This window comes from Rana temporaria, chromosome 5 (assembly GCF_905171775.1).
Source record: "Rana temporaria chromosome 5, aRanTem1.1, whole genome shotgun sequence".
NCBI classification, from domain to species: Eukaryota; Metazoa; Chordata; class Amphibia; order Anura; family Ranidae; genus Rana; species Rana temporaria.
In genome coordinates, this window is record NC_053493.1 from 40630523 (window position 1) to 40658445 (window position 27923).

At 46.1% G+C, this 27923-nt stretch overlaps 1 protein-coding gene across 1 annotated transcript; it reads right to left on the bottom strand.

Moving 5' to 3' along the window:
- Positions 1-97: 97 nt before the first annotated feature.
- Positions 98-27415, bottom strand: ACBD7 (acyl-CoA binding domain containing 7). The gene is made up of 4 exons (XM_040352430.1): positions 27310-27415; positions 8779-8896; positions 3649-3711; positions 98-387 (listed from the first exon to the last, which is right to left on the bottom strand). Exons 1-4 carry the CDS (start codon positions 27319-27321, stop codon positions 314-316), a joined length of 267 nt encoding a protein of 88 aa, XP_040208364.1. The 5' UTR covers positions 27322-27415; the 3' UTR covers positions 98-313.
- Between the last annotated feature and the right edge of the window lie 508 nt (positions 27416-27923).

Genomic DNA, 27923 nt, shown 5'->3' on the forward strand with positions numbered 1-27923 from the left:
CGTAACGTCCCCTTATAAAGCTCCATTCATACATAATACATATGCCAATACGCAGAGCCTGATCACATACACTTCTAAAAATACAAGAACACGCCTGTCATTTTGTAAAAGCGTTTTAATAAGTCAGTGCAGAAAGGAGTACAGACCAAAGCAAGGTTCATCTGTGACTGGAGGATCCTAGGTTGTTAATTATACCTGAAAACATCATGTGAGCCAAGAGCTGGTATAGGAGTGTTATTATGGTTTTCTCCCCGTTTGTCCATTACAGTTAGGTTGCCGCTGTGTGAAGGCGCTAGGAGATCATGTGACCTTGTTACAGGCCATATTTTTCTATCAGCTCATGGGCTTTAGCAACATAGGCGCTCATCGCTTCTTCCTTAGACAAGCCTGTAAAACAGAAGGCAGAGAGTGGTATACACAGGTAGCAGGTTTTTTTTTTATGAAATAATGGTCATTTTGTATTATTGTCTGCACCAAATGGAGTTCCAACCTTTCCTCATTCTGTGTCTCCATTGGAAAATCCCATGTGGGGACACACAGGTCAATAAAAGCTTAAGTGTCCTAGCTTTTTTAGCTCCACTTAAAAATGTTACTAAACCCACAACAGTAAAATCAGTGTGAATATATGCAGTAAAGCATGCTTGTCATTACTGTGGAACCCAAGGGGTTAATCCTCTGCATTGTGAAAAAGGCTGTTTGATACTGTCATCTCTGATCCTTCCCTTCTTCCAGTTTCCAAACCATTTGCTGATGGAACAGGGCCTTTGGGGGCACTCTGCACGCTGCACCATCAGTTTGGTGTGTATTGCTAGAGAGGTTTTTTTTTCCTTGGGAGAGTGCATGTGATCAGCACAGGGCCAATCAGCACTTTCCAGAGGGTCAGGGGTCATGCAGCCTCATAGGACAATCAGAGTAGAATGAAAACTCCAAGCTTTAAACAGGTGCTCTGGACATTGATACAAGTTACATTTTCTCATCAGCAGTCTTGTATTATGCAGTTTATATTTACTAAAACTATTTCTATTCCATGTTCTGTGTACTGTGGGAGACCAGATATAGTGAATGCAGGGTCCTGGGTTTAGCAACACTTTATAGTAGAACTCCTACCAAAGCTCCTGCTTTAACTTATGCAAAGCAACTTCCTCAGGTTAGCAAAGAAACCAGGATTGAAGGATTACAATTATTATTTTTATTTTTTTAACACTGCAAAAGAAAGAAGACTGCATTTCACATTTTTATCTGATGATCCTGCAGAGTATTGTATCCATAATAAGTGGATTGTGGGTGCAATGTCAGGCTTCTGCAGAAACTGCCTCCAGCTTGCCTGCCTGTACCTCCATACGGGCAGACAGTTATGCCGGGTACACACGAGAGGATTTATCCGCGGAAACGGACCTCCGGACCGTATCCGCGGATAAATCCTCTGGCGGATTTTTATCTCCTGGTTGTACTAACCAGGAGATCAAAATCCCCGCGGAATTCCGTCCGCGGTGACGTGTCGCGCCGTCGCCGCGATGATGACGCGGCGACGTGCGCGACGCTGTCATATAAGGATATCCACGCATGCGTCGAATCATTACGACGCATGCGAGGGATGTGTTCGGACGGATCGATCTGGTGAGTCTGTACAGACCACCGGATCGATCCGCTGGAGCCGATTCCAGCGGATAGATTTATTAGCATGCTAAGAAATTTTTATCCGCTGGAAATCGGTCGGCCCGAAAAAAATCAGTGGAAAAATATCCGCTGGGTTGTACACACAAGCGGATCTATCCACTGGAACTGATCCGCAGATCAATTCCAGCGGATAGATCCTCTCGTGTGTACGGGGCCTTAGGCCCCTTTCACATTGCGGGTCGTATGTCCGCTTTTTCATCCATCCTGTTTGCGGATGAAAAAGGGACATTCATTGGTCCCTTAGTGATTGGGGACATGGTCCGTGTTCATCCGATCCCCTATAGGGAAGAGCGGAAAAAAGATACACGGAGCGATCCCCGCTGAGCTTACGGACACACGGAGGCGGATCATTACTGATCCGCCCCGTGTGAAAGGGCCCTTACAAAGCTGAAGGAAGGGTCAATGAACCAAGAGGGTGCTCTGGGTGCTCTTGCAGTTCATTGAGAACTACAAACCATCTGCCACAGTGGAAGAAGTGATTTGTAGTTCATTCATTTACAGACTTCTGTGAACGAATGATGTGGATGTATGGGGGGAGCCCTGCAAAGCTGCAATGTTTTTTTTTTTAAAGTTAACAATGCGTGCAGAGATATGATTCTGGGGGAGGGGTTTAGACCTGGAGCATGTTACACCTATAAATCCCATCAATGGTCAATAGTGGGCCCACCCCTGAGGAGCTAAAACAAACCTGCTTCAGTAGCTCCCATTTCTACACTTAAGACATGGATCAGGGGCACTCTGTGCAAAGCGAACTGCACAGTGGAGGTAAGTATAACATGTTTGTTATTTAAAAAAATATATATATATATTCTCCTTTAACTATCTTTCTATGGAAAACTAACAGATGTTGAAAGAGAAAGTTAAAGGGGAGGTTCACCCTATAAAAAAAATTCTAACACTACATCCAGCCCAGTTCTGCATATAAAATTACACTGACCTTTTTTTTTTTGTTGCCGTAGATAGTGTTTAGCCTTAGAATTCACCGCGGCTTCCGGGTAGGGAATCCCGCGGGAGTGGGCGTTCCTATTGACATGCCAATTGATTGATTGACATGCTAAACGACGGCACACACAGCGCGTCACGACTTCCCGAAGGAAGCTCGGGTCGGCTCTATTCGGCGCCAAATAGAGCCGAGCCGACCTTCTTTCGGGAAGTCGTAACGCGATGTGTGCGCCAACGTTTGTCAATCAATTGGCATGTCAATAGGAACGACCACTCCCGCAAGATTCCCTACCCGGAAGCCGCTGTGAATTCTAAGGCTAAACGCCATCTACGGCGAAAAAAATATATATATATGTATTGCCCCCCCCATGCAATTTTGCTCTCCACCTGCTCTGAGACATACAATAAATATCAGCTAGACTTAAAATCAGATCAGGCAGTGATTGGTTGCCAGAGGTTACAGCATATCATTACCACTGGTTACAGCACACATTACGGCTCACTGATTAGTTGCTAAAGGTCACAGCACATGATTTCTTCTTGTTGATTGGTTGCTAGAGATTACCGTACAGTAAAACTGCTCACTGATTGGTTGCTAGAGGTTACAGCCCATCATCTCTTCACTGTAGGAGCATGATATACATATGAATGCCACCGCTATTTACATATGAATGACAGTCATTTACATGTAAACACAGGGTCTGCAGGTGAGTCATCTGTACACAATAGGGCAGCATTAGTAGCAGCACTTCACATTGAGATATCAGGACAGCACAGGACTCAAACTTGGATAGTTGGAAAGTATGAGGCAGCCGCTTTTGGCCCCACAACAATGACAGGGCCCAAGTTGCCCCTTTTGCCCTGCCCTAAAGACGGCCCTGCTCTGGCGTATAATGTCAGCTGCAATTGTTACTTTAAACATGAAGTACAATTGTGTTGTTGGTATGCAGTTCTGGCTGAGTGTATACTGTGCATATGTTTATAGAATGGTACCGATTGGGAGATTAAAGTGAAAAAAAAAAAAATTACCTTTCTTTAGGTTCCATGCTTCCCACTTGGCCTTGCCCTTCAGATCTAGCATGCCAGGACACTCTGTACAAAAACAGACAGACATTTTCACCTACAGTACACAGGTACAACATACATTTCAGGTTACAGTGGAACTGTCAAAGTACAGCTGTGTAGCACCCTCCTAGTGTAGGACATACCTCCCAACATTTTGAGATGGGAGTGAGGGAAGCTTACTAACAAATGTATGTAGGCATAAAACACGCCCCCTGTCACACCCCCTTAGAGAATTACCCCCCCCCCCCCAAAAAAAAATATATATATAATTTTAATTAAATCCACAAGGACTTTTACCACTACTATTCCTTTATATTGGCTTTTAAAATTTACAAATGCAGACATTTAGAATTTGGATGAAAGGTTCAGCACTGGGAAACACTTTTTGAAAGAGAAGTGTATTTTATATGTAACTATATAGATCAGACCACAATTAGGGACAAATGAGGAGGAATGATGGACAGAGGGACATTGCTCCAAATCAGGGACAGTTGGGAGCTATGGTGTAGGATACTAGGACATTTTGCTTGTCTCCTTCTGTAGTAGAGGGAGCAGAAATTGTTTGCTTAGGTCTATTCAGGGTTTTACAGGTTAAGCGTTTGACTGCTTACCCCCGATTCTGGAACAAGTGTCTAGAACAGGGGTGGGGAACCTGCGGCCCGCGGGCCGAAATCATTCCATCCGGCCCACCCCGTGCCGCTGAGTGTGGGCAGCAGTGCCCGTAAAACTGATGGCCGCGGGCACCGGGTTTCCCCTAACGAAGATGGCCGACCGGGCTTCAGAGGATTCGGGAGAGTGGAGACTACCCAGCAGGCCATGCGTTTCCCGGAAGGTCATACGGGCTGTATTCAGTAGCTCAGTGTGCAGGGAGGAGGAAGTGTCATTCATATTAGGAAAGCCGGGGTGTGTGCGGCCAGCGAGGGTCGCTGAGCACTTCCCCGGCATCCCGTGTGCTGGAAGGATGGAAATGTGTTCACTTTACAAAGAAGTTAACCGGGCCGGGGCACACAACGCAGAGCTTTGTCATGGAGCTGTACTTCCGCAGGAAAGGTAAGCTGGGAACCCCCCTCCCTCCCCCATCCCAAGGGACCGGCACTTTCATGGTCAGCCCTCCTCTATGGAGGAAGAGGACCTGTCCCGTGTCCCCGGTGTACTCCTTCTCTAACACCAAGGTGTGAGGTGGGCCCCGCTCCTGTCATCGCATCCTATGGTGGAGAGAGAGAGAGATGAGGTTTCTATGGGTGGGGGCCCCTCCTGTATCATGTCCAGTCTCTGTCCCCCACCTCCTGTATCATGTCCAGTCTCTGTCCCCCACCTCCTGTACCATGTCCACAGTCTCTGTCCCCCACCTCCTGTACCATGTCCACAGTCTCTGTCCCCCACCTCCTGTACCATGTCCACAGTCTCTGTCCCCCACCTCCTGTACCATGTCCACAGTCTCTGTCCTCCCCCTCCTGTACCATGTCCACAGTCTCTGTCCCCCACCTCCTGTACCATGTCCACAGTCTCTGTCCCCCACCTCCTGTACCATGTACACAGTCTCTGTCCCCCACCTCCTGTACCATGTACACAGTCTCTGTCCCCCACCTCCTGTACCATGTACACAGTCTCTGTCCCCCACCTCCTGTACCATGTCCGCAGTCTCTGTCCTCCCCCTCCTGTACCATGTCCACAGTCTCTGTCCTCCCCCTCCTGTACCATGTCCGCAGTCTCTGTCCCCCCCCTCCTGTACCATGTCCGCAGTCTCTGTCCCCCACCTCCTGTACCATGTCCGCAGTCTCTGTCCTCCCCCTCCTGTACCATGTCCGCAGTCTCTGTCCTCCCCCTCCTGTACCATGTCCGCAGTCTCTGTCCTCCCCCTCCTGTACCATGTCCGCAGTCTCTGTCCTCCCCCTCCTGTACCATGTCCGCAGTCTCTGTCCCCCACCTCCTGTACCATGTCCGCAGTCTCTGTCCCCCACCTCCTGTACCATGTCCACAGTCTCTGTCCCCCACCTCCTGTACCATGTCCACAGTCTCTGTCCCCCACCTCCTGTACCATGTCCGCAGTCTCTGTCCCCCACCTCCTGTACCATGTCCGCAGTCTCTGTCCCCCACCTCCTGTACCATGTCCACAGTCTCTGTCCTCCCCCTCCTGTACCATGTCCGCAGTCTCTGTCCCCCACCTCCTGTACCATGTCCACAGTCTCTGTCCCCCACCTCCTGTACCATGTCCACAGTCTCTGTCCTCCCCCTCCTGTACCATGTCCGCAGTCTCTGTCCCCCACCTCCTGTACCATGTCCGCAGTCTCTGTCCCCCACCTCCTGTACCATGTCCACAGTCTCTGTCCCCCACCTCCTGTACCATGTCCACAGTCTCTGTCCTCCCCCTCCTGTACCATGTCCGCAGTCTCTGTCCCCCACCTCCTGTACCATGTCCGCAGTCTCTGTCATCCTCCTCCTGTACCATGTCCGCAGTCTCTGTCCTCCCTCTCCTGTACCATGTCCGATCATTTTGTACGGCCCCCGAATGATCTTACAAAAATCCAAATGGCCCTTGGCAGAAAAAAGGTTCCCCACCCCTGGTCTAGAATATGAGGCTGAGAGAGAGACCATGACAAGTCTGAATATTTATCATAATCCAGCCAATCCGTGGAGGGCAATGTCCAGAAGGTGGCTGTGATAAATAGTCTGGAGCAAGTGTTCTTCCTCAGCAGGGAGAGTTCTGAAGCCTCTGGGGCTGTGTTGCAGTTTGATGTCTCAGCTGTGGCAGAGCTAGGAGCGATCTGAGGAGCTGGCTCTGGGACTTCACCATAAGATCTGGTCTGAAGAAAGATAGTCTCCCTCACTGGACTGAAGCTGGAAGGTGTGCAGCTGTCCTGGAGACTTACAAGCAGCGACCGTAAACCAGGATACATGGCGACTCTGGTTTTTAAATGCAAGTACCAGCAGTTGCCAGGAGCATTGGGAGGGGGTGGCTAGAGCAACGAAAAGCCCAGAGTCTCAAGTTTGCAAGGCTCTATTGTTAGCCGCGAGCGAGCGCCGGGACCGATCTGATCCAGAACACTGCGAAATGGCCAAGTGCCATTGCAGCTCCCGCCTTCTGGAGCCTGCGCAACACCTATGATGGACGTCCCACTGGTCCAATGCCAGGACCACTGGATGTCCATCATAGGCACTGCAGGCTCCAGAAGGCAGGAATTAGAATGCGGCCGCTGCGCCACATCCCCGCTCGGGCGGCTTTCCTCTCCTCCCCTCCAGGCTGAACGGAATGACTGACTGCCTGCTGTGACACCACGGCTGAGGTAGGTCAGACAGTGTATGTAAATGTCAGTGTAGGTAGGTCACTACCATCAGTGGATGCTGATGCATTCTGCAGTGTAGTTGAGCATCGTGGGAAATTTAGTTCCAAAACCTCTGGGGTGCCAAGTTTCACGATCACTTGCCTAACCCCTCTCCTGTTTCAAGTTCTTCCAAGCAATGAATGTCAAAAGACCTGGATGAATTGGTGCTTATGGTTGTGGGCAGCCTCTGTACCATTAAGCAGCGGCAGAACTACCAGGGTGACAAAGGTCGCACTTGCGACCGGGGTCTGGCATTGCGCCACTGTCGGGGAGTGGGCCCCCCCAGCAGGGTTGCTGGCCGCAGTGCTCTGACCTGAGAGAGAGTGTTTCTCATACAGCCCAGAGACTGTTGACAGTTCCCTCTCTCACAGAGGAGAGAGACGATCTGCTTCTCACCTCCTGTGTACGCTGTGGGAAGCCAAGCAGCTGAACGATCAGACAGCAGTTCCAGTTTATCAGGGTGCCCCCCCCCCCCCAGAATGAGGGGAAAAGGGGAACAGGACTGTTTTAAGGCCCCCCTTTTCCTTATGGGATTCCTGGCAGGGGAAGTTTCAAGGCTTCTGGGGATAGTTTGAGCGGGAACAGCTGGGATTGGTTTTTGTAAGCTGTTGCTAGGGGTAAAAACTAAAGCTAGGATTGGCTGGTAGGGCCCTTAGGCGGGAAAGGCAGGGATTGGTCTAGCTAGCCAGGTTACTGGGGAAAATTCAGGAATGTTAGGGTACCTGATAGGTCAGCTGAGGTCAGATGACAGGTAAGAACATTCTAGAAGCTGCGAACAGGCCTATATAAAGAGCTGTTGGAAGGGGTCCGGGGCCAGCCTTTCCTGAGGAGGACCTTTCAGCAGAGCTTCCCACCCACCCTCCGTTGTCGCGGCAAAAACTATGTGGATAAATCTCTTTGTGATAACAAAGGGGATGGTTATTAAAGTTTTTTTATTACAGCTCGAGTCGTAGTGACTGAGTTGTTTATGTTGTTTTGAACTATTGGTTGAGTAAGTTACAGTTGTGTACAAGTTAAAAGGTATAGTAATTAATCCAATAGTTATGCCGCGGCCAATTTTTTATCCAAAAAAAAAAAAATATATATATATATACTATTAGATTTAAATAATATTTATATTTAATAAAGATGTGCTTTGGTTTACATTTGTGTAGTTTCAAGTTATTTGGTGTGTCCAGGCATCCTGCCTAGAATCCCATAGGTGCAGGTACCAAGTCACCCCTTAACCCCACCTCCAAGCACTGTTACTTGGTTCCACCTCCCGGTACCACCCCATTTAGAGAATACCAAGTATCCTTTTGTGGGACCAAGTCACCCCCCCCCCCCTATTGACAAAAGGGGGGCAAAAAAGCAGTAAAATTGATCCCCTCCAGCCTGCAACAATAGCCCCTCACAGCAAAGTCGTCGCCCCCCCCCCCCCCCCAGCTTTAATAGATGCTCCAGCACCCCTAGCCATTACATTTGGGGCTGGAGGTGGCAGAAATGAATTCTCCTGCATTCGCACTGAAAAAAAACAAAAAAAAAACAAAACACCACACATAAGCTCGCCCCCCCTCTCCCCAAGTGGGTTGTTTTAGGTGTTGATGACGTGGCACCTAAAAAAAATATCAGTTTATTCTCTTAATATTAAAAGGGATGATGGTGCCATGCAACTTCTTTCCATCCACAATACCTTCATTATAATATAGTTCAGGAAGGGACACGTTGTAGTACTGTAGATGTAACAGGAGTGCAGGCAATCTCGCGCACTCATACAGATGTCAAACAGTACCTATATTTATGTTCCCAACAGTGGACTGCTTGTAGAGGCCGTACAGTTCCTTCAGATCATCATCACTTGGTTTTGTTTTCATTTTCTTGACCTCCTCCGCTGCTTTGTCAAAATCTGCCTGTAGAAAATCAGAGACAGAAAGGTTAAGCGAAAAGAATATATTAATGATCAGGCCTTCATATAGTCTGCTGCCTAAGGCATGGTTTACATGTGTGGTTTTCCTCGCATCCAATTCGCACGACATGCAAGCGAGACTGGCTGTCAAGGGAGGATAGGTCCGGGGGGGGGGGGGCACGGTTCGAATTCCAAGAGGGTTTTTTGGGGTTCAGGTGCGAATTCAGTCAAAAATTCAGACCCGATTCGCATCTGAACGGGTGAACAGAAGCGTACTGGACCCCAGGCACGAAATTGCGGTTGCACACATGTGAACCTGGCCTGAAGAAAGATCCAATTCCATTATAGTGGATCCAATCGTTGAACCTACATTAACATTTAACACTTATGAGATTAATAGCAAGAGTTTTTTTTTTTCTTTTAAAGAAAAGTCTTCAGCTTTCATTAAACCCCGATTGTAATTTAAGAAAAGTTGGATACTAATAAATTCAGAGTACATCAAACTTAATATATATATTTTTTTTTTTAAACGCCACTTGTTTTCAAAGACCCCCGCCCACGGAGACTAGCGTCAAGGCTGGCCGTAATGTAAAAAATTATGTAAAAAATAAAAAAAAGTTGAGATTTTTTTAAATAATTTATATATATATATATATATATATATATATATATATATATGTATATATATGTATGTATACGTGTTTCCCCGAAAGTAAGACCTACCTCAATTTTCAAGGAGGGCTGCAATATAAGCCCTACCCCGAAAATAAGCCCTAGCGTGTGTGTTTCTGTAATCTAATCTGTAGTCAAATACCTTCGGTATACAGTGACACTCTGCGTTCAGCTTATCTCCTCCTCTTCCTGTCAGCAGGGATCTCGCCCTCCCTCCCTCTGCAAAGCTGGATCGCAGTGGGCTATGGAAGGCGCCGAGGGGCGCTTAGCTGATGTTTTATTTTCCTGCCTGTCGGTGGGGAATGTCTGCCCCCCCTCCCTCTGCAATGCTTGGATCGTGGGAGAGAGCTCCAGCCGTCTATGGAAGCGCCGAGTGGCGCTGTAAGAAGGTATGTGACACAGAAACACACACCTTTTTCATGATATTCTACTGTAATAGAAAGGATTCTTGGAGTTTACAACCGTGTTTGATTCACTTCACACTGGGGATTCCTGCCAGGCAGGCAGGGAGAGGGGGCAAGAAGACAGCACGTGAAATGGTAAGCCCTACCCCGAAAATAAGCCCTACTGTGTTTTTGATTGCCAAAATGAATATAAGACCCAGGCTTATTTTCGGGGAAACACGGTATACACACACACACACACACACATTCATTCAACCGAATCCATCCACGCTATACAGCATGGAGGCAAAATAAATGAAAATTAATAAAACCTACTGCATAAGACTGAATGCAGTCAGTCACTCTCCGTTTGCCAATTTTCAGGCAAAAAGATGTTGGGTTGGAGTGTCGGAGCCAACAGGGCCACCCCTCAAGTGACTTTTGTCCAGTTGTTGATGAACTTGGTGAAATTAAATTAGTGTATGGACAATTTAATGGGTGCTGTGTGAGAGCAGTATTCTCTGTACAGCGGTGTGTTACACCCCCTTGCTGCAATGCCCACATTCCCTGTAGATTGCAGTACTGCAAGGCAGGGGGTGTTGGACTGCTATAGATATTACAGCAGCTTTTAGATGGGCTTTGTGATTAGGATAGATTAGCTAGATAAGGCGTTGATAAAATAAGCCGCAAGCAGCAGAATTTTCTAAGAAACCAACTAAAACACCAGCACTGCAAATGACAGAGGAGTGGCCATCGCAATCCAATCCGTGGAGCTCTGCTGTCACTTTGGCATGGTGTGCTGTACTCCATATCAGATCGGTGTCAGCACTCCTGACAGATGACAGCAGTCACAGATCTACGGCATTTACATTGAAGAACCACCTTCTCTCATTGTGCTCTACAGCACTGGGCTGTTGAACCGAAGAGACCAGAGACCACCATCTTCGGTTTGAACACTGCAAAAAGTTCAGAACCGAACAAAGAACCCCATTTCGAAGGCAAAAAAAAATGAAATACATTTTTTTTTTTTTAACTTCTTCCTTACTGGGCACTTAAACCCCCTTCCTGCCCAGAGGACTTTTTGCGATTCGGCACTGCGTCGCTTTAACTGACAATTGCGCGGTCGTGCAACGTGGCTCCCAAACAAAATTGACGTCCTTTTTTTCTCACAAATAGAGCTTTCTTTTGGTGGTATTTGATCACCTCTGCCGTTTTTATTTTTTGCGCTATAAACAAAAATAGAGCAACAATTTTGAAAAAAATATATATTTTTTTTACTTGTTGCTATAATAAATAGCTAAATTTAAAAAAAAAAAAAAGTATCCTCAGTCTAGGCCGATACGTATTCTACATATTTTTAGTAAAGAAAAAAAAAGAAAAAATCGCAATAAGCGACTGGTTTGCGCAAAAGTTATAGCGCCTACAAAATAAGGGACAGAATTATTTTTTATTATTTTTTTTTTACTAGCGACATTATGGCGGACACATCGGACACTTTTGACACATTTTTGGCACCATTCACATTTATACTGCGATCAGTGCTATAAATATGCACTAATTACTGTATAAATGTGACTGGCAGGGAAGGGGTTAACACTAGGGGGTGAGGAAGGGGTTAAATGTGTGTCCTATATAGTGTTCTAACTGTGGGGGAAGGGGGGTGACTGGGGGAGGTGACCGATCTGTGTCTCTATGTACAAGAGACACAGATCCGTCTCCTCTCTCCCTGACAGCACCGCTGTCTGTGAGAGCCGGGAATGAGAGATGATCTCATATGTAAACATATGAGATCATCTCTCATTGGCCGCCTAGCAAACGGCCACTCCGATTGGCCGTTCACGGCGATCTGTGATTGGCTGTGTCCAAGGGACATGGCCAGCACAGAAGTTCCCCGCTGCGCGCTGGGGAACGCGGAAAGGGGCAGACGTGAAAACACGGTGCCCCAGAGAAGTAGAACCACCCTGCGGCCGTATATAGTCGTACAGCCGTCGGGAAGTGGTTAATATGATATTGAGGTCCGCGTACTGCCTTGGGGGAACATGTATCAATGGAAAAGAAAAAAAAAGTTTGTAAAAAATATACATTTTTAAAATGCGCAGAGATTTACTGATGCTAAAAAATTATATATATATATTTTTTTGTATTGTGAGGGGTTAGCTCGGTAGCGGGGTGTGTGACCCCTTGCTTGGGTTCACCACACACTGATTTTATACAGACTGGCAGTCGAACTCAGTTGAAAAATAAAGTTTTTGGTTTATTTTTCCATCTTGCTGGAAAATAATTTGCAAGCATCCAAACAGCATAAACAAAATCAAAACATAAAATAAATCCTAGCCACTCTGGGCGTCTACCTTCCACACAGGAACCTATCTAAGGAGTCTGGCTCAGCCTAGCGCTGGGCAGACAATGCTGGTCATACGGCACAAACAATAGTCTTTTGCTTTTTTATCATACAGAAAAGTCATTGGTCTCCTCACCTTCTCAGGAGACTTTTAAATGCTGCTTTCCTTACTCTCAAAGCCTCAGGAATGATCCAGCAACAAAGTGGTAATCCTCTGGCTATTTATAAAGGCCTTGATTGCTTCATTCTGAACAGCTGAAGCTTTTCATTGGCCTTTAGCCTTCCTCTAGCTACGTTTGTAGCCGACGCCCGATAACAATCTGTGTATCGTCTAAACAAGGCAGAAATGTATGTCCCGTCAGTGACAACACCCACAGATTTACCTGACTTCCTGTCACATACCCCCCCCCCCCTCTTGTTTCAACCCTAGGGTTGGGACACAGGTTGCCAGGCAGGCATGTACTCGGGACAACCCATCTGCATTCATCTTTGGCAATAAGTGTCGCACCTGAAAAGTTGGTATGTTACTGGCCTGACTCTAGGGTTGCCACCTGTCCAGGATTCACCCGGACAGTCCGGTTTTTACATCCTCTGCCCGGGTTTCTGACTGCCTGTCACCCGGACACCCTCAAAAAGTCTTATAACACCCCCATAAAAACGTAATCAGAATTCAGGATCCATAACCTGTATCAGAATGTGACCTATCTTTACATATATGTAACTGTTTGGGTGGAAACAGCCCTAATTACAAGGGACTTGTTTCTCTCTGTGGAGGGATACAGAACCTCCTGGCCGCATAAGCCGATGCTCTGCTTCTAGTCCCGGCTACTGGAGCCCTGCCAGGACTCTTCACTGTTTACAGAGAGAGCTGTGAGTGAGTTGGCGGAAAGGGAAGGAGCTGCACGGTGTGTGAGGGGACAGCAGGACAGAGAGGGGAGGAGAGAAGCTAGCTGCAAATTACCAAACTATTCATCTCACAGTATGTTGTCAAGTGTATTTATGTCTGAGTGCATGTATGTATCTCAGTGTGTGTATGTATGTATGTATATAATTGAGCACATGTACAATATATATATATATATATATATATATATATATATATATATATATATATATATATATATATATATATATATATATATAGTCTGTATGCATGTACCTGAGTGTGTGTATGGTATATATATATATATATATATATATATATACACACACACACACACACACACACACACACACACACACACTATCTTAGTGTTTCTTTACAGCATGTGTATATGCATGTATCTGAGTGTGTGTATATATATATATATATGTGTGTGCATGTACTGTATGTAATTGAGCATATGTATACATCTGAGTGTGTATGTATACATCTCAGTATCTGTATGTATTTGAGTGTGTATGCATGTTATTAACTGAACATATTTCGATATCTATGTAATTTACTATATACCAGACCTCAAATTTTCCACTCGCCTACTTGCATTTTGCGAGTGGAAAATGAGGTCTGGCGAGGAGCTGGCTGCCTGGGAGTGGGGGGGGGCGAGCACCGCTGGCGATCGGGGTTAATCGCAAGCCGTTCTCGCAGTGATCGCCCCGATGGCATAAAGAAAGAGGAGAGCTGTAGGATCGCAGAGCGGTAAAGCCCGCTCTTACAACTTGCATTGAAATTTCCTCCGCTCTGCCGACAGCCCCGCCTCCTCCTGACCCCGCGCCTGTGATAGACAGAATGCGAGTCCAATGCTGACATGTGTTTATCACAGGCGCGGGGTCAGGAGGAGGCGGGGCTGTCGGCAGAGTGGAGGAAATTTCAATGCAAGTTGTAAGAGCGGGCTTTACCGCTCTGCGATCCTACAGCTCTCCTCTTTCTTTATGCCATCGGGGCGATCAGAATATCAGAGAAATACAATAGAAGTGCAGCCACCAATCAGCAGTCCCCCTGGTACTTGTAGTCCCCTGTGTGTATAGCTGAATGTCTCCTCCCTGCAGAGCGGTGTCACCCTCCTCTCCCTCTAATCTCCTCCTCTAAGAAGGATCAGCCGGCATGAATGGTCAGACTGTCAGATGCAGAGCAGGTTGTGTCTCTGACACTCAGGACTCAGAGAGGAGCGCCCCCCGGAGTCTGCCCCCATACATGGGATGTGGAGGGTGAGTTCTGCAGGAAAGCTGCACTTTGTTCAGTCTGGGAAGGATTTGACTAATCTCCTTAGGCTTGGCCTCATCATTACCCACCATAAACACACACACACAAGGGTCCCATTCATCGGGGAATCCACTCAGGGGGTCCTCACTGACCTGGTATAACGGGGGAGTCTGCAATGGGGGCACGGTGAGTCGGAAATGGGGGCACGGTGAGTCAGCAATGGTGGGGACGGTGAGGCTGCAATGGTGGGGACGGTGAGGCTGCAATGGTGGGCACGGTGAGGCTGCAATGGTGGGCACGGTGAGGCTGCAATGGTGGGCACGGTGAGGCTGCAATGGTGGGCACGGTGAGGCTGCAATGGTGGGCACGGTGAGGCTGCAATGGTGGGTATGCATATTTGTGAGACTATTTCTTGTGGCACAGCAATCAAAGCCTATTTTATGATTTATTAAACCATACTCCTTTAAGCCCATTCACTGTTCTCTGTAATAGGGCCAGCACCCAGTGTTCACCGTGACGTGCTGTGCATGCCACATTACTGCTCAAGTTTGGGTGTCCAAGGTGCCCCAGGTCTTGTATAGTTCTAGCAACACCCCTGTATTATACCCAGGCCCACCAACCCCATAAGGTAAGCAATACTCCACTCCTGGGCTGATTTAACCTAACATTTAAAAAGGCTGTTTTGCAAAGTATTCATAGATTTTTTTTTTTCTAGAAGAATTGTCCATCTCACTACCCCCCCTGTCCACTCCCACTCCAAGGTCTTTAACAATCCTATCGTCTATAGTGTATACTAAAAAAAAAAAAAATGCTGTGCGCCAGTAAAGTGTTTGGGTTTGGCTTGAACAAAAGGTGGCAACCCTACCTGACTCCTAGCCTCGGTCTGTTGTCTCAAGATGGCCTCAAGTTGTTTCATGATGGCCTCCATTTGCTGCTGGTGTCTCTGTTCCAAGCCTGCAATGCTTTCTTGGTGAGCTTGTTGTTGAGCTGCAATGCTCTCTTGGTGAGCTTGTTGTTGAGCTGCAATGCCCTCTTGGTGAGCTTGTTGTTGAGCTGTGTAGGCCTGTTGTTGAGCTTCAATGCTCCGCTGCAAAGCTGCATTCGTCTGTTGTTGAGCTGCAATTGCCTGTTGAGCTGCAATTGCCTGTTGAGCTGCAATTGCCTGTTGAGCTGCATTTGCCTGTTGAGCTGCATTTGCCTGTTGAGCTGCAATTGCCTGTTGAGCTGCAATTGCCTGTTGAGCTGCATTTGCCTGTTGAGCTGCAATTGCCTGTTGAGCTGCATTTTCCCTTTGTCGTCGAGCTATATTTTCCTGTATTCGAACTACATTTGCCCGTGTTCGAGCTGCATTTTCCCTTAATCGAGCTGCATTTTCCCGTGATTGAGCTGCATTTGCTGCAGCCTGTTGCTGTCTCCTCTCCATTTTGGGTTTACTTTAGCTGCCCGCGGCACTCCATCATATGTGAGGGGTTAGCTTGGTAGTGGGGTGTGTGACCCCTTGCTTGGGTTCACCACACACTGATTTTATACAGACTGGCAGTCGAAGTCAGTTGAAAAATAAAGCCTCAGGAATGATCCAGCAACAAAGTGGCAATCCTCTGGCTATTTATAAAGGCCTTGATTGCTTCATTCTGAACAGCTGAAGCTTTTCAATGACCTTTAGCCTTCCTCTAGCTACGTTTGTAGCTGACGCCCGATAACAATCTGTATCGTCTAAACAAGGCAGAAATGTATGTCTCGTCAGTGACAACACCCACAGATTTACCTGACTTCCTGTTATGTATATATATTATATATATATATATACACACACGCATCTCCTTTAAAATATAGTGCCTGTGGGGGGGTCCCCCTTAGTCTGCCTGTAAAGTGGCGCATCTGTACAGTGTATAGAACTTGCTGCAACAAAAAAATAAATTATGTAATTTTCCCTGCAAGCTTTCGTTATTTTATAAACGGCTAGGGGAGCCAGTCTGTTTGATGCCACAGTTTAGTGCACTCAGAACTAGATTAGAGATTTTTTGGATAAATTGTGGTCTCTGTTTTGCAGAATTTGGATAGAAGTGACAGGTGCAGAAAAATTGAGCTTTGGGTGTTGGTGGTACATTTACACTATAACCTTATAGATGTACTCTTGATAAAAGCAAGAATTGGCCTTGCTGTTTACCAGAGTTCTCCCCTCTTTGTAGGCTCATGTTCCCAACTTCCTCAACCTCAGAATCAAGTAATGTCTGTGCATAGTCAAGTAGCAAGTGGCTGACGCTGTGTTTAAATAACTCAGCTCACTCCTCCATGCCTGATGCTGGGGCTATGGCAGGAGTAGCTGTGGACAAGGCAGAATAAGCTGTGGTGGACTACTAGCTTGGGTGATGGAGGATGGTTTAATAAGCCAAATCCACCACCTCCTCTGCATGCCGTGGCTGAATAGCACAGGCAACATTAAACAGAGGAAATGGTGCCCTGCCTGAGGATGGACCACGTCCACCTTTGCCTGTGGACACAGACGCCGCTGGCCTCCTTACAGTGCCATGGGAACGTCTGCCTCTCAGACATGATGGGGAAAGGTGTACTTGATCCACTTTAATCAATGAAAAGTGGTGTTTGGTGCACTTTAACGTGGACTCACTACACGGACTCTACACTGACACTTCAATATACTGCAAGGAACCTGCCCTGGTACACCAAACTGACTCTAAAGTAAAAGAGTCTCCAACAGTGTTCTGTCCCCTAATTGGGCAAATCTTTCCTTGCTTCAGCCAACCAGGTCTTCCAATGCCCTGTGCGGTGCGCTCAGTGGGCCAAATAAATGGTCGAACGCCCTGGCAATTCAGGTGTTCTCCAAACAGCCAATGTTCGGCCCAAACCTTTTGCCCAACACTACACAGCGCCTAAAGCAGGTGTCTTTTCTAGCTTCCACAACCACATGTAATGCTTTTTTAAATTGGCCTGTGGCCCCACTTATAAATCATCCTTGTCTCTTGCAACCGAATGTGATGGGAAATCCAAAAATGTTAGTTCAAGGGAAGAGATTAGGGGAATCTGCCAATGTAGACACCATTTGGTGACAACTGTCTAAGAGGGGACTTCCCCCTGCTTTGTAAAGAGTCCTTATCACTTTCTGTTGCAGGAACAGGAAGTAAAAGGGAAAGCTCTGAAGAGACACAAAAATAAAAATAAAAAAACCCAAATACTTTAAATGCCGCCATTATTGCTCTCACTTGCCTTCAAAAACTGCAAGTTGCCAGACTATTATGTTGTACCACCAATTTCAGTTGAGTCAATGACTTAGAACAAGTATGCAGATATGGATTTCTGAGGTTTATAGCGCTACCCCAATATGAGCCTCTGGTAATTTGGTCCCATTTCCCCTTTCAGTACACACCCATGCCCAAAGCATTTTCGGCATTTTTCCTCTAGCTCAAAAAAAAAAAAATCAGTCTATGGGATCTTTTTAGGGCGTTTATGGGAGCAGTGAATTGGATAGGGATGGGGAGCATGGGATACCCAGGAACTACAACAACTGTACAACTTGGACTGCTTGACTTCTGGCTGGATTGTACAACCTCTGGCTGTATTGCACTTGTAAAAGAAATGTCCCACTGGATCTCTAGGCTGACTGACCTATACCCGTTCCAGAGTCTCAAAGCACCCCACTTGCACACTCTGCAGCACTGGGGTCTTGTACTTGCTTGGCGACAGGACAGTTGACCCCCCCCCCCCCCCACCAACTTCCTCCTGGCACTCTCCAGTAAGCCTTCTATTGAACCAGCTCACTCCCTGGACAAAGGTTCTTCAGTAGGCCCCCATGTGAAGCCTGGCTGGGACCTCAATGTAATCACTCTGGCTCTTCTGCACATGGATCCCCTCCTAAAATGACTACATCTAGGAACACTGCCCTTTGCTGCCGAGCCTCAGACTACTTTTCAACTCCCTTACACCTTCCGGGCACACCTCCCCAGGGATTGGTTGGAGTTCATACATATTCAGCACTTCCTCACACTATGTTAGCAATTTTTTTTTTTATTATTATTATATGGTTACAGTCACCTTTTAAAAGGCCATGAAATACTGTTTTTAAAAAAAAGTTCCTTACAGTATGTAGCGCCCCATTTACTTTCAGTACGGGCACTACGCTAAAGTTAGTGGGGGAATGAGAGAGGTAAGTTGCTCTCATTCCTGATTGTGTTAAATTTGGCTGTCGCCAAATCTGGATTGTTCTGTGGGTCAGACTGCGTTCTAGGGATGCGGTACCATCCCTGGGCGGCAGGTGGCACCAGAGAGGTCCAGACGGAGCCGCTTCTTCCCAGCAGCCAATTGGAGGAGTTTTCCCTCGCGGGGCATGCTTGGGGGGGGGTGAGTATTTCTGTGGCAGAAGCTGTTGTTCTGGGTTCTTCGCGGGTTCCTGGTTTCAGGTGCGGCACCCACCTTTAGGGTGTGTGCACATCGCGGGGGCCCCATCACTATGGCCTACCTGGCCTGGGGTCGCGTGCCACGCGGAGTTCCAGACTTTGGGCCCTTCTGGCCTGGAGCAACTGATACTATTCAGGGGCCCCAGTGACTTACTGGGTCCCCCTTCTACTGAAGAGATCCCAGGCTACATGCCATTCGGTGGGGGGGTCGGCTTGAGGAGAACCCGGAGGCAGGTTATCCAAAAGGGCTTGAACGAACCATCGGGGATCTGGTGACCGGAGCATTGACAGGTACACTTCCACTGTCAACCGGTGACCCTAGCACAATTTACTGGGAGGATAAGCTCAACTATTTAGCTCATCCAAGTTCTAGGCCTGTGGCAGAGGCCCCACTAGAGCCAGGTCTGTGGCAGATGCCTGCTCCTCCCAGCAACGTTAAAGTGACACTTCGGCTGCCAGGCCTGTGGCAGGGGTCTGTCCGGGGGCACTTCACCCACTCTGGCTGGAGTGGCGACGAACTGTACTACTATAGCTGAAAGCAGGATTGCTTTCCTTTTATCCAAAGCCTGATACCGCAAAGTTGCTTTACTTCATCAACCTTTTCTGTCTACCTCAAGTTGATGTTGGTCGTGTTGGGCCAAGAAATAAAGTATTCATAAAAACCTTATCTACAAACTGGACATTCACTTATTGCTCTGCTCACTACCTTCACCCCTAGACAACACATAGAGGTAACTCAATACGCCGATCCCAAAACAATCAGCGGCTCCTGAGGGGGGTAGCGCTACAAGTAGAAGATTGTTCATCCTTGCCTTTCCTGTTCCTAGAATCATTACTCCAAGTATGGTTGCCCAAGAGTGTCAGAAGTATGCACCCCAATTTAAGACGGCTCAATCCCCTGGACATAGCAGTGACTAAGGATGAGCTCCGGCGTGTTCGCATAGAACACGTGCAGAGCCCGCCAGGAAGTCGGCACCCGCGCTGCGCTAATCACAGCCAGGCAGATATTTCCCGATGCTCGGCTGCAGAGATCGGGAAATGTCTGCCTGGCTGTGATTAGCGCAGCGCGGGTGCCGACTTCCTGGCGGGCTCTGCACGTGTTCTATGCGAACACGCCGGAGCTCATCCTTAGCAGTGACCAATGTACAAAACCACAAGGCACAACAGGAAATAGTGTATCCAACATGCAAAGTGTTGTTGTAAAGCTTCTTCAGGCTACCATAGCTCTTCATGAAGGTGAAGATCACAGAACGGGCAGCAGGATAGGGGAGTATAACAATGTTTTATTGTAGGGAACTTTTTTTTTTTTTTTGAGTCATTGCAAACAGACCTTACAATTCACCACCACTTTTACCACCCATCCCGTGGTTCAGCGCTGTGAAAAGTAGTGCCCATTACTGAGCATTAAAAATGCATGGCTTGCTTTTAACTGTACGCATGTCTTTTGCACTGCAGTGCATCACAGCACATTAAAATGCAACCTGACCTGTTTTTTTCAGCACACAACATGTTGGTGTTAACTAGACCACTAGGACAGGATGCAACTTAGAAAAATAGAAAGAAGGGATCCGCGCTTAGGAATAAATAATACTAAGCTGCTGCCTCCCTGACGGGCCTCAAAGAGACCTGGAAATAGCAGAAAGTTGGATTAAGGGATGGTGGCGCTGCTTATGCTTATTGTTAAGTGTCCACAAGATGTCCTATGTGTTGTAAAATATTTGTAGGGGAGCTTCAGTTACTAGGAGAGACCAATGGGGATGGGTCTCCTAAGCCTATACACTGTTGTGTCCAAGCGTGCAGGTGCTACCCCCTATTATTGCTTGTGATCAACACTGGTGACCCAATAATGTGTTGGTTCTTCCAGTGAAAATAGTATATATGTATCCAGAGAGTGAGAGGACAGCCAATAAATTGAATTTCTGATCTAATGATGTCCTGTGTACTTTATCTAATTCAGATAATTGCATCAAAATATGTTGCAAAATAACTAAGGTGATTCCAATGTGTAACCCCAAAGTGATAGAGTGTACAGTGGGTGCACAAATCCAAAAGATGGATACAAGATTCTGTAAGATCCAAAATTGATATAGTAAAAAGAAAAAATAATTTAAATAATAAAGGAATAATTAAGTGTCTCCCAGGACACTGTGCAAGCAAGTGATAATTCAGAGTCTAAAACCCTTCAAATTTGCAAAAGAGAAAAGTGTTGTTCAAAAAATATAAATAAATACAAGTTGGTGGTGCATAATCCAGGACACTGTGCAGGCCAGGAGGGAGCCGTGTGCTACGGGCCTCTGTGTATATCAGCTCTGGCCAAAAACGTGTTAAAAAATAGGTGTTAAGAAAAAATAAATAAAAAGAAACAACAGAGATGATTATAACCAACAAAGGACCTTGCCAGGTTATGAGCCAAAATATGTGCAAAGCAACAATTAATTAATATAAATGTGTGCCGTCCCTGGGTAGAGCTCAAAGAAAAAAATGTGATATTAAATAGTGAAGACCCCAATAGGAGTGAAAAAAACAGCATAAATGAACAAATGATCATATAGGAAATAAAATGGAACGTCCGGGCTAGAACATATAGTTAATAAAAATAGACTGGAAACCCTCACTGGGTGTAAACAAATATTTGCTACAAGTTCTCTTGGTTAGCCAGGGTCTCAGGGACCAATCAAAGGTTCAGTATGGAAACAATGTATCACTGGTGGCAGAGTGCATACAGAAGGAAAAACAAAATAGTGACTTCATGTGATTTTCTTCTTGATGGATTTTAACGTGACTTTTGTGCTCCCCCTGCTGGGTCCCCACTCACCAGATGTTGGCACCCCTAGGGGCAAAAGGCAATGGTGGTGGTACCTCGATAGATGTTGTTGCGCTGGCTTGTATTTCTAAACAGCAGGAAATATCTTTCTCACCTCTCCAGAGGGGGGAGGGAAAGAAATCCAATCAGCTTCCAGGTGTCCAGAGAGTAGCAATCAAAAAAGAAAAAAAGGAATCCACATAGTGTGACACTGTGTTTGCAAGAGAAAAGACCGACCGTCTTTATTTAAAAATATATATATATATATATATCTGCTGTTATAGGTTGTGAGACAATCCCACCATCAGTCCCAAACACTCATGGGATGGATATATATATTTACAGAGAATAGCTTAAAATTCGTTTCCAGGAAACAATTAACAAAAATAAAAATAAAAAAGGACCGTTAAGAAAAAAGAAAAGATACAAAATTTAGATAAAATAAAATTGGGCCACAAAGGCGCAATTAGCCCTGCTAGCCGTTTGTGCTCACGAGCTGGTTAGCGAGGCCTGTGTCTCACGATACCGCCGTGCAGACAGCAAAAGGCGTTCGTGGCTTTCCGTCCAGGCAGATCGCGGCTCGGAGGACAGCGCTACAGTCAGCTGGGAGGGCGTGCGTGCGTACGTGTGTGCTTGCGTCTGGGTCACCTGACGCGTTTCGTCGTATGACGTTCTCAAAGGCGATTCAAGCTTTAGACGTACGCTGTTGATTTTTATACACGGCATTGAATGTGTCCCGCCTGCAGTGAGGATGTTTAATGCTGGCTATACGATTTCTTTCAGCCCATAAGCCTCCCACCCATTAACCCTTGGTTAGATCCAATTGTAATGAGGGGATTGACACAGCCGGCGCCAAGGATAAAAATTGCTCTCTGTGTTAGGACTATGTTAACATGGCAAACCACTAGATTGATACTACCACAATAATTAGATATAACAAATATATATCCTAAGTGGCAAAAACCCATTCAAGTACAAACTTATATATATGTATACATAGGAACAAAAATTAATTAATTTAGAGAGAAGGAGATTAAAAAATAATAAATGAATGTGATAGTAATATATTTTCCCTAGCCATAGGGGTTTCAAATTTGGTGAGGGGATGATACCCAACTTCAAAACATGTAAGAGGTAATCACAGTTAGGTTATGTCACAAGAGTCAGAGTCAAAACTCCTGACCCCAGTTCCATGAATGTCCAATACTGTAGATAATTATCTGCAAGGGGGGCATGTTGTGTTTGTGATGCATTCCCCTATGTACATGGTGGACCAGCCCTGTGGGAAAAAACGTAATTTTCCCGCGGGGGGGGGGGGGGGAGAGGTACCCCTATTCGGTATTGTATTACCATATCTGGGCAATCCACTATGTAAGAATGATGTGTAAATTTTCCTACCTGCATTGTTTATGCGGTGGGGGGAATCCCCAATTGAGGCAGAGGGGAAGGTTGAATACCAATGTTTGCATTGGTATTCAACCAATGCAGGATGCAACTTACCTTGTTCTTGCATTGGGACCAAGCTGGGCAACGCTACCTAATGCAACCGTTGTGAATAAACCCAAAGACAATGTATTATGCTAAAAAGTTGGGAGCTTTCACCAATTTGAACGTCTATTGGATAACAATCTTTTTTGGTCACGTACCACCACATTTGTGAAAGTTCTCTCTTTTAAAAAGCAAAGATTTGTCAGGAAAGGCATATAATGGTTAAGGCTCAGTTCACACTACTGCAACCGGAAAGTTGCACGCCAGGCGACTTGAGTACTACTTTGATAGCAACTTTCAGAAATGCCTGGGTAATCTTACTGTAATGTTGGATCCAAATCCGTGTAGTGCTCTAGCCCTTTAAGGAATTTTAGAACAAGCGCGCAGAACGTGAACTTGTCCTTTAATTGAGGAACAATGGCCTGATTGTACACTGCCCTACTGCCAGTTCTCACCCAGCCTTCCTAAACCTCACACAATACTGTTACAGATTGGGCCGTTACTGGAGCTGGAGGAAATAGAATACGTTAATGAACCCATTCATTACAGCGCAAAATGGAAGCTGAGACGCTCTACTATTCATTTTAACGGTTAGTATCCCATCACAGCTTGGCCAAGCCAAAAATAAAGGGAGGAGGAGGGGGGGGGGCTAAGGCCCATATTCCTTAAAAATAAAAAATGTAGCGCCTATGTACCTTACAGTACTGGTGCCATCCATCTAAATTTATGTGTAGATCAGAGTGTAGTTAAACTCTTATCCAGATTGTTAGTAGCAAAATGCAGTCTGTCTCAGCTTGTCTGTGCTGTGAGTCCATTCTGATGTACTGGGGTGTTCTTCCAGTCCCGCTGCTGCAGGTGGAGTCAAGGTTTGGGTGTTCTTCCCAGCAGTCAATCACGGGGGTTTGTCCCCGCTGTGCATGCTGGGAAGGGGTATTTATGGGACAGACACCATTGGTTCTGGGTTCTTCTTTGTCCAGTGTGGCACCCACCTTTAAGGTGGGTGCCACACCTTTATTCAGAGTCGTGTAAAAAAAGCCAGCCACTGCCTCAAAAACAAAAACAGTCACACTACAAAAAAAAAAAAAAAAACACTGAAAAAAGCAGCACTAGTGTGAACCTAGGCTTAAAGCGGATGTCTGGTAAAAAAAGAAAAAAAATAATTATTAAAAGCCAGCAGCTACAAATACTGCAGCTGCTGACTTTTAATATCAGCACACTTACCTTTTCCGGACTCCAGCGCCGTCCGCAGTAGAGGACGAGCGATCGCTCGTCACTCTGCTGACCCCCCCCCCCCCGCCATCCTCGGTGAGGGAACCAGGAAGTTAAGCGCTCCGGCTTCACTGCCCAGTTCCCTACGGCTCATGCGCGGGTGTTCCCAGAACACAACGGGGGGAACGGGAGATGACGTCCTGCTCGCAGACTGTGCGGCCGGAAATACCTGTCTTTAGACAGGTATCTGCACCCCCCTCCCCCCTGAAAGGTGTCAAATGTGACACCGGAGGGGGGGGGGGTTCCGATCAGCGGGAGTTCCACTTTAGGGTGGAGCCCTGCTTTAAAAGGAGAAGTATAGCCAAAGCTTGTTTGGCTGTACTTCTATGGATCACCGTTCATTCACTGCTGTGACCCGTTTTCAGCTGTCATCACAGAGCTGGTCCAGGCTCGGGCAAACTCATGGCAAAGAAGTCGAGAGCCACTGAGAGCCTGAGCCAGCTGCTCTTGTCCCCTCCACAGTCCAGTTAGAGCGGGTGGGGGGGCAGAGCAGAGAGCACTGAGAACTGAGCAATCAGCAGAGTTTGATTGCACGGTTCTCAGTCTTAGAGCCAGAGGGGGACCGATGCAGCATCCACCTAGGCAAGTAGAATAAAAAATTAAAAAAAGCCACACACCACACACGGCTAGGGTGCCGACATCACAGGATTCCTAGACAGGTAATGGTCCCAATATTAAAAGTCAGCAGCTACAGTATTTGTAGGTGCTGGCTTTTAATTTTTTGGTGAGCAGGCTGAAGCTCTGCTTTAATAAGCATTTCACCAAGTTACTACAACTCATTCCTCCATCCAGTGCCAGGACAAGGGTCACCTAGCACAAAGATGCCAAACTGCACCCCTTCCCCTAGAGTTAGGGTCAGGGCACCCCAATCCAGGCATAAAATCATTGTGCCCAGGGCTGCTGTCCCTTCTGCCCACCCCTGCAAATATATTTAGTTTTTGTTCTCCCATCTTCCAACAACCTCTCATTTTCCTTGTAAATAACATTTTATTTTTGGGTACCAAACTGGCTCCTGGACACAAGAACAAGAAAATAAAAATTGGACATTTGTTAACGGACCTGTTAAATATATGCAATTTGAAGGCGAGTCGACTTGTATTCAGAAAAGTGAAACTAAAAAAAAAAAAAACACCCCACACCGATGCTGTACTCTCCATAAATGAGTGTCTTGCGTGCTACAAAAGACTTTCCACTACTCCCATAGGAGCTCATTAACAAATACAGATGGTAAAGGGGCCAAAGGATTGACACAAAAACAACTCAATTATAATATATTAAGGCACAAAAGAATTCTACTTGATAAGAATCACATTTGCACGCCTTTTTCTATTATACATGTTCTGTTAATGGATTATCTATTTCTATTATTTTATTGTATATGTTCCGTTAATGGAATTTTGTTGATAATTATAAAATTCAATAAAAATATTTGAAAACAGAAGAATCACATTTACTATTTATTTGTATTAAGTTACAAATACCCAAATGTACAGTTAGGGCTCATTCACGCCACAACCATTAATGCAAGTGTGTTGCGTTTTTTTTGTAATGTGCTTGCATGCATTTTACACGCCTTTGTTTTTTAGCCTTCATTTATAAAATGTTTGTGCGCTTCTGAACGCATTACATTGGAAATATATATATATATATACCCATATATCTCCACACTTTTTTTTCAGCGCTGGGCAAACGCAACACATTGGTGTGAACTGCCTTCATAAGGAGACATTTAGGTAGATTCACGTACGGCGGCTTAACTTTGTGCGGGCATAACGTATGTCATTTACGTTACGCCGCCGCAAGTTAGAGAGGCGAGTGCAGTATTCACAAAGCACTTGCTCCGTAAGTTGCGGCGGCGTAGCGTAAATTGGCCGGTGTAAGCCCGCCTAATTCAAATGTGGTAGAGGGCATGTTTTATGGGAATTATTCGTGACCTCACGTAAATGACGCTTCAAACCAACGGCGCATGCGCCGTCCGTGGATGTATCCCAGTGCGCATGCTCCAAATCACGTCGCAAAAAGTCAATGCTTTCGACGTGAACGTAACTTACGCCCAGCCCCATTCACGGACGAGTTACGCAAACGTAAAACGTGAAAAATTTGACGGCTGTCCGACGTCCATACTTAACATTGGCTGTGCCAACTTTTTGGTGGTTTATCTTTACCCTTGAAAACGCCTTACGTAAACTGCGTATCTTTACTGCGACGGCCGTGCGTACGTTCGTGAATAGGCGTATCTTGCTGATTTACATATTCTAGGCGTAAATCAGCATACACGCCCCTAGCGGCCAGCGTAAATAGACAGCTAAAATACTACGGCGTAGGAGACTTACGCCGGTCGTATCTTAGCAATATTTAAGTGTATCTCAGTTTGAGCATACGCTTAAATATACGACAGCGCAGATTCAGAGTTACGACGGCGTATCTACTGATACGCCATCGTAACTGTACCTGAATCTGGCTAATTATTTTTTGGTTTCCATGGATTGTGAAGCACCCCAGTGCATCTGGTGTAAAATCAGACCCCAAATCATGAAGCAGAGGACCCCCACTCTTGTGAGATTATATTGTTAAGGAACAGGAAATTAGATACAGTGCATTGGAATGACGTTAGATATACAGAAAATTAAATAAAGTCCCTAATTAAAGGGATAGTCCACCCGTAGGGATGTATCAGGTATGCATACTTTGAATAAATGCCCACCAGAGCCTCCTACTCCCCCCGAATCATCCATCTTCTCCATAGAGTAAAATACAAAGCAGGAACAGACAGACAGCTGATGTGCTGGACCTAGAAAGCCCAATGCTGCACTGAGAGATGCAGGAAATCGCACATCCACTCATAGCCAAGCCATTGGTCCTTCCAGGATACATCCCTATGACAGTTAGTAACATGTATTTGCCTTTACCTGGGGTGACATGGTTGATTCGGCTCTCACAGGTCAGCAAAGTGCAGCAGCAGCTCTTACTATAATCTGCAGCTCAGCATGCTGTTATTTATATGGGTCAGCCTCACGTGCCTGCGATTGGTCGCTTTTGTCTTGTGCAATGACATCATTCATTGTAGCTGAATGCAAAGACTGGGATGGTGAGATCTTGCAGGTGTAACCCTTCCCTGTCCGCCGGGATCCCCTGCACTGTTCAGCAATATCCCACAGAGGAGCAATTATATAATACAAAGAGGGAAAAAAAGCAAAATGGCATTTGATTTGTGGAGGTTGAGAAATGCACAAAAGATAGAGAATCTCCCCATTGCTTGAACCCAGCGTGCTGTATATTTTCAATTCTTTTAAAATGTATCCAATGAAATATTCACCATCCTTTATAATACGTAAGTGAACAATTACATGTGTGTATATATATATATATTACATAAAAACTTTTTGTATATATTTAATAATACTATACAGGCATACCCCGCTTTGCGGACACTCACTTTACGTACACTCGCGAGTACGGACATGCCCGCAAGTGTACGTAAAGTGCCTCGCAATTACGGACATTCCCGCGCCGCGCAGCTGCA

What these genes read in the sequence shown, in the direction of transcription:
- ACBD7 (XM_040352430.1), bottom strand. An exon ending in TGTTGGGAACATAAATATAG is followed by an intron (nt 3,712 to 8,778) that starts GTACTGTTTGAC and finishes GTTTTTGTACAG; the next exon opens with AGTGTCCTGGCATGCTAGAT. An exon ending in AGCATGGAACCTAAAGAAAG is followed by an intron (nt 388 to 3,648) that starts GTAATTTTTTTT and finishes TCTGTTTTACAG; the next exon opens with GCTTGTCTAAGGAAGAAGCG.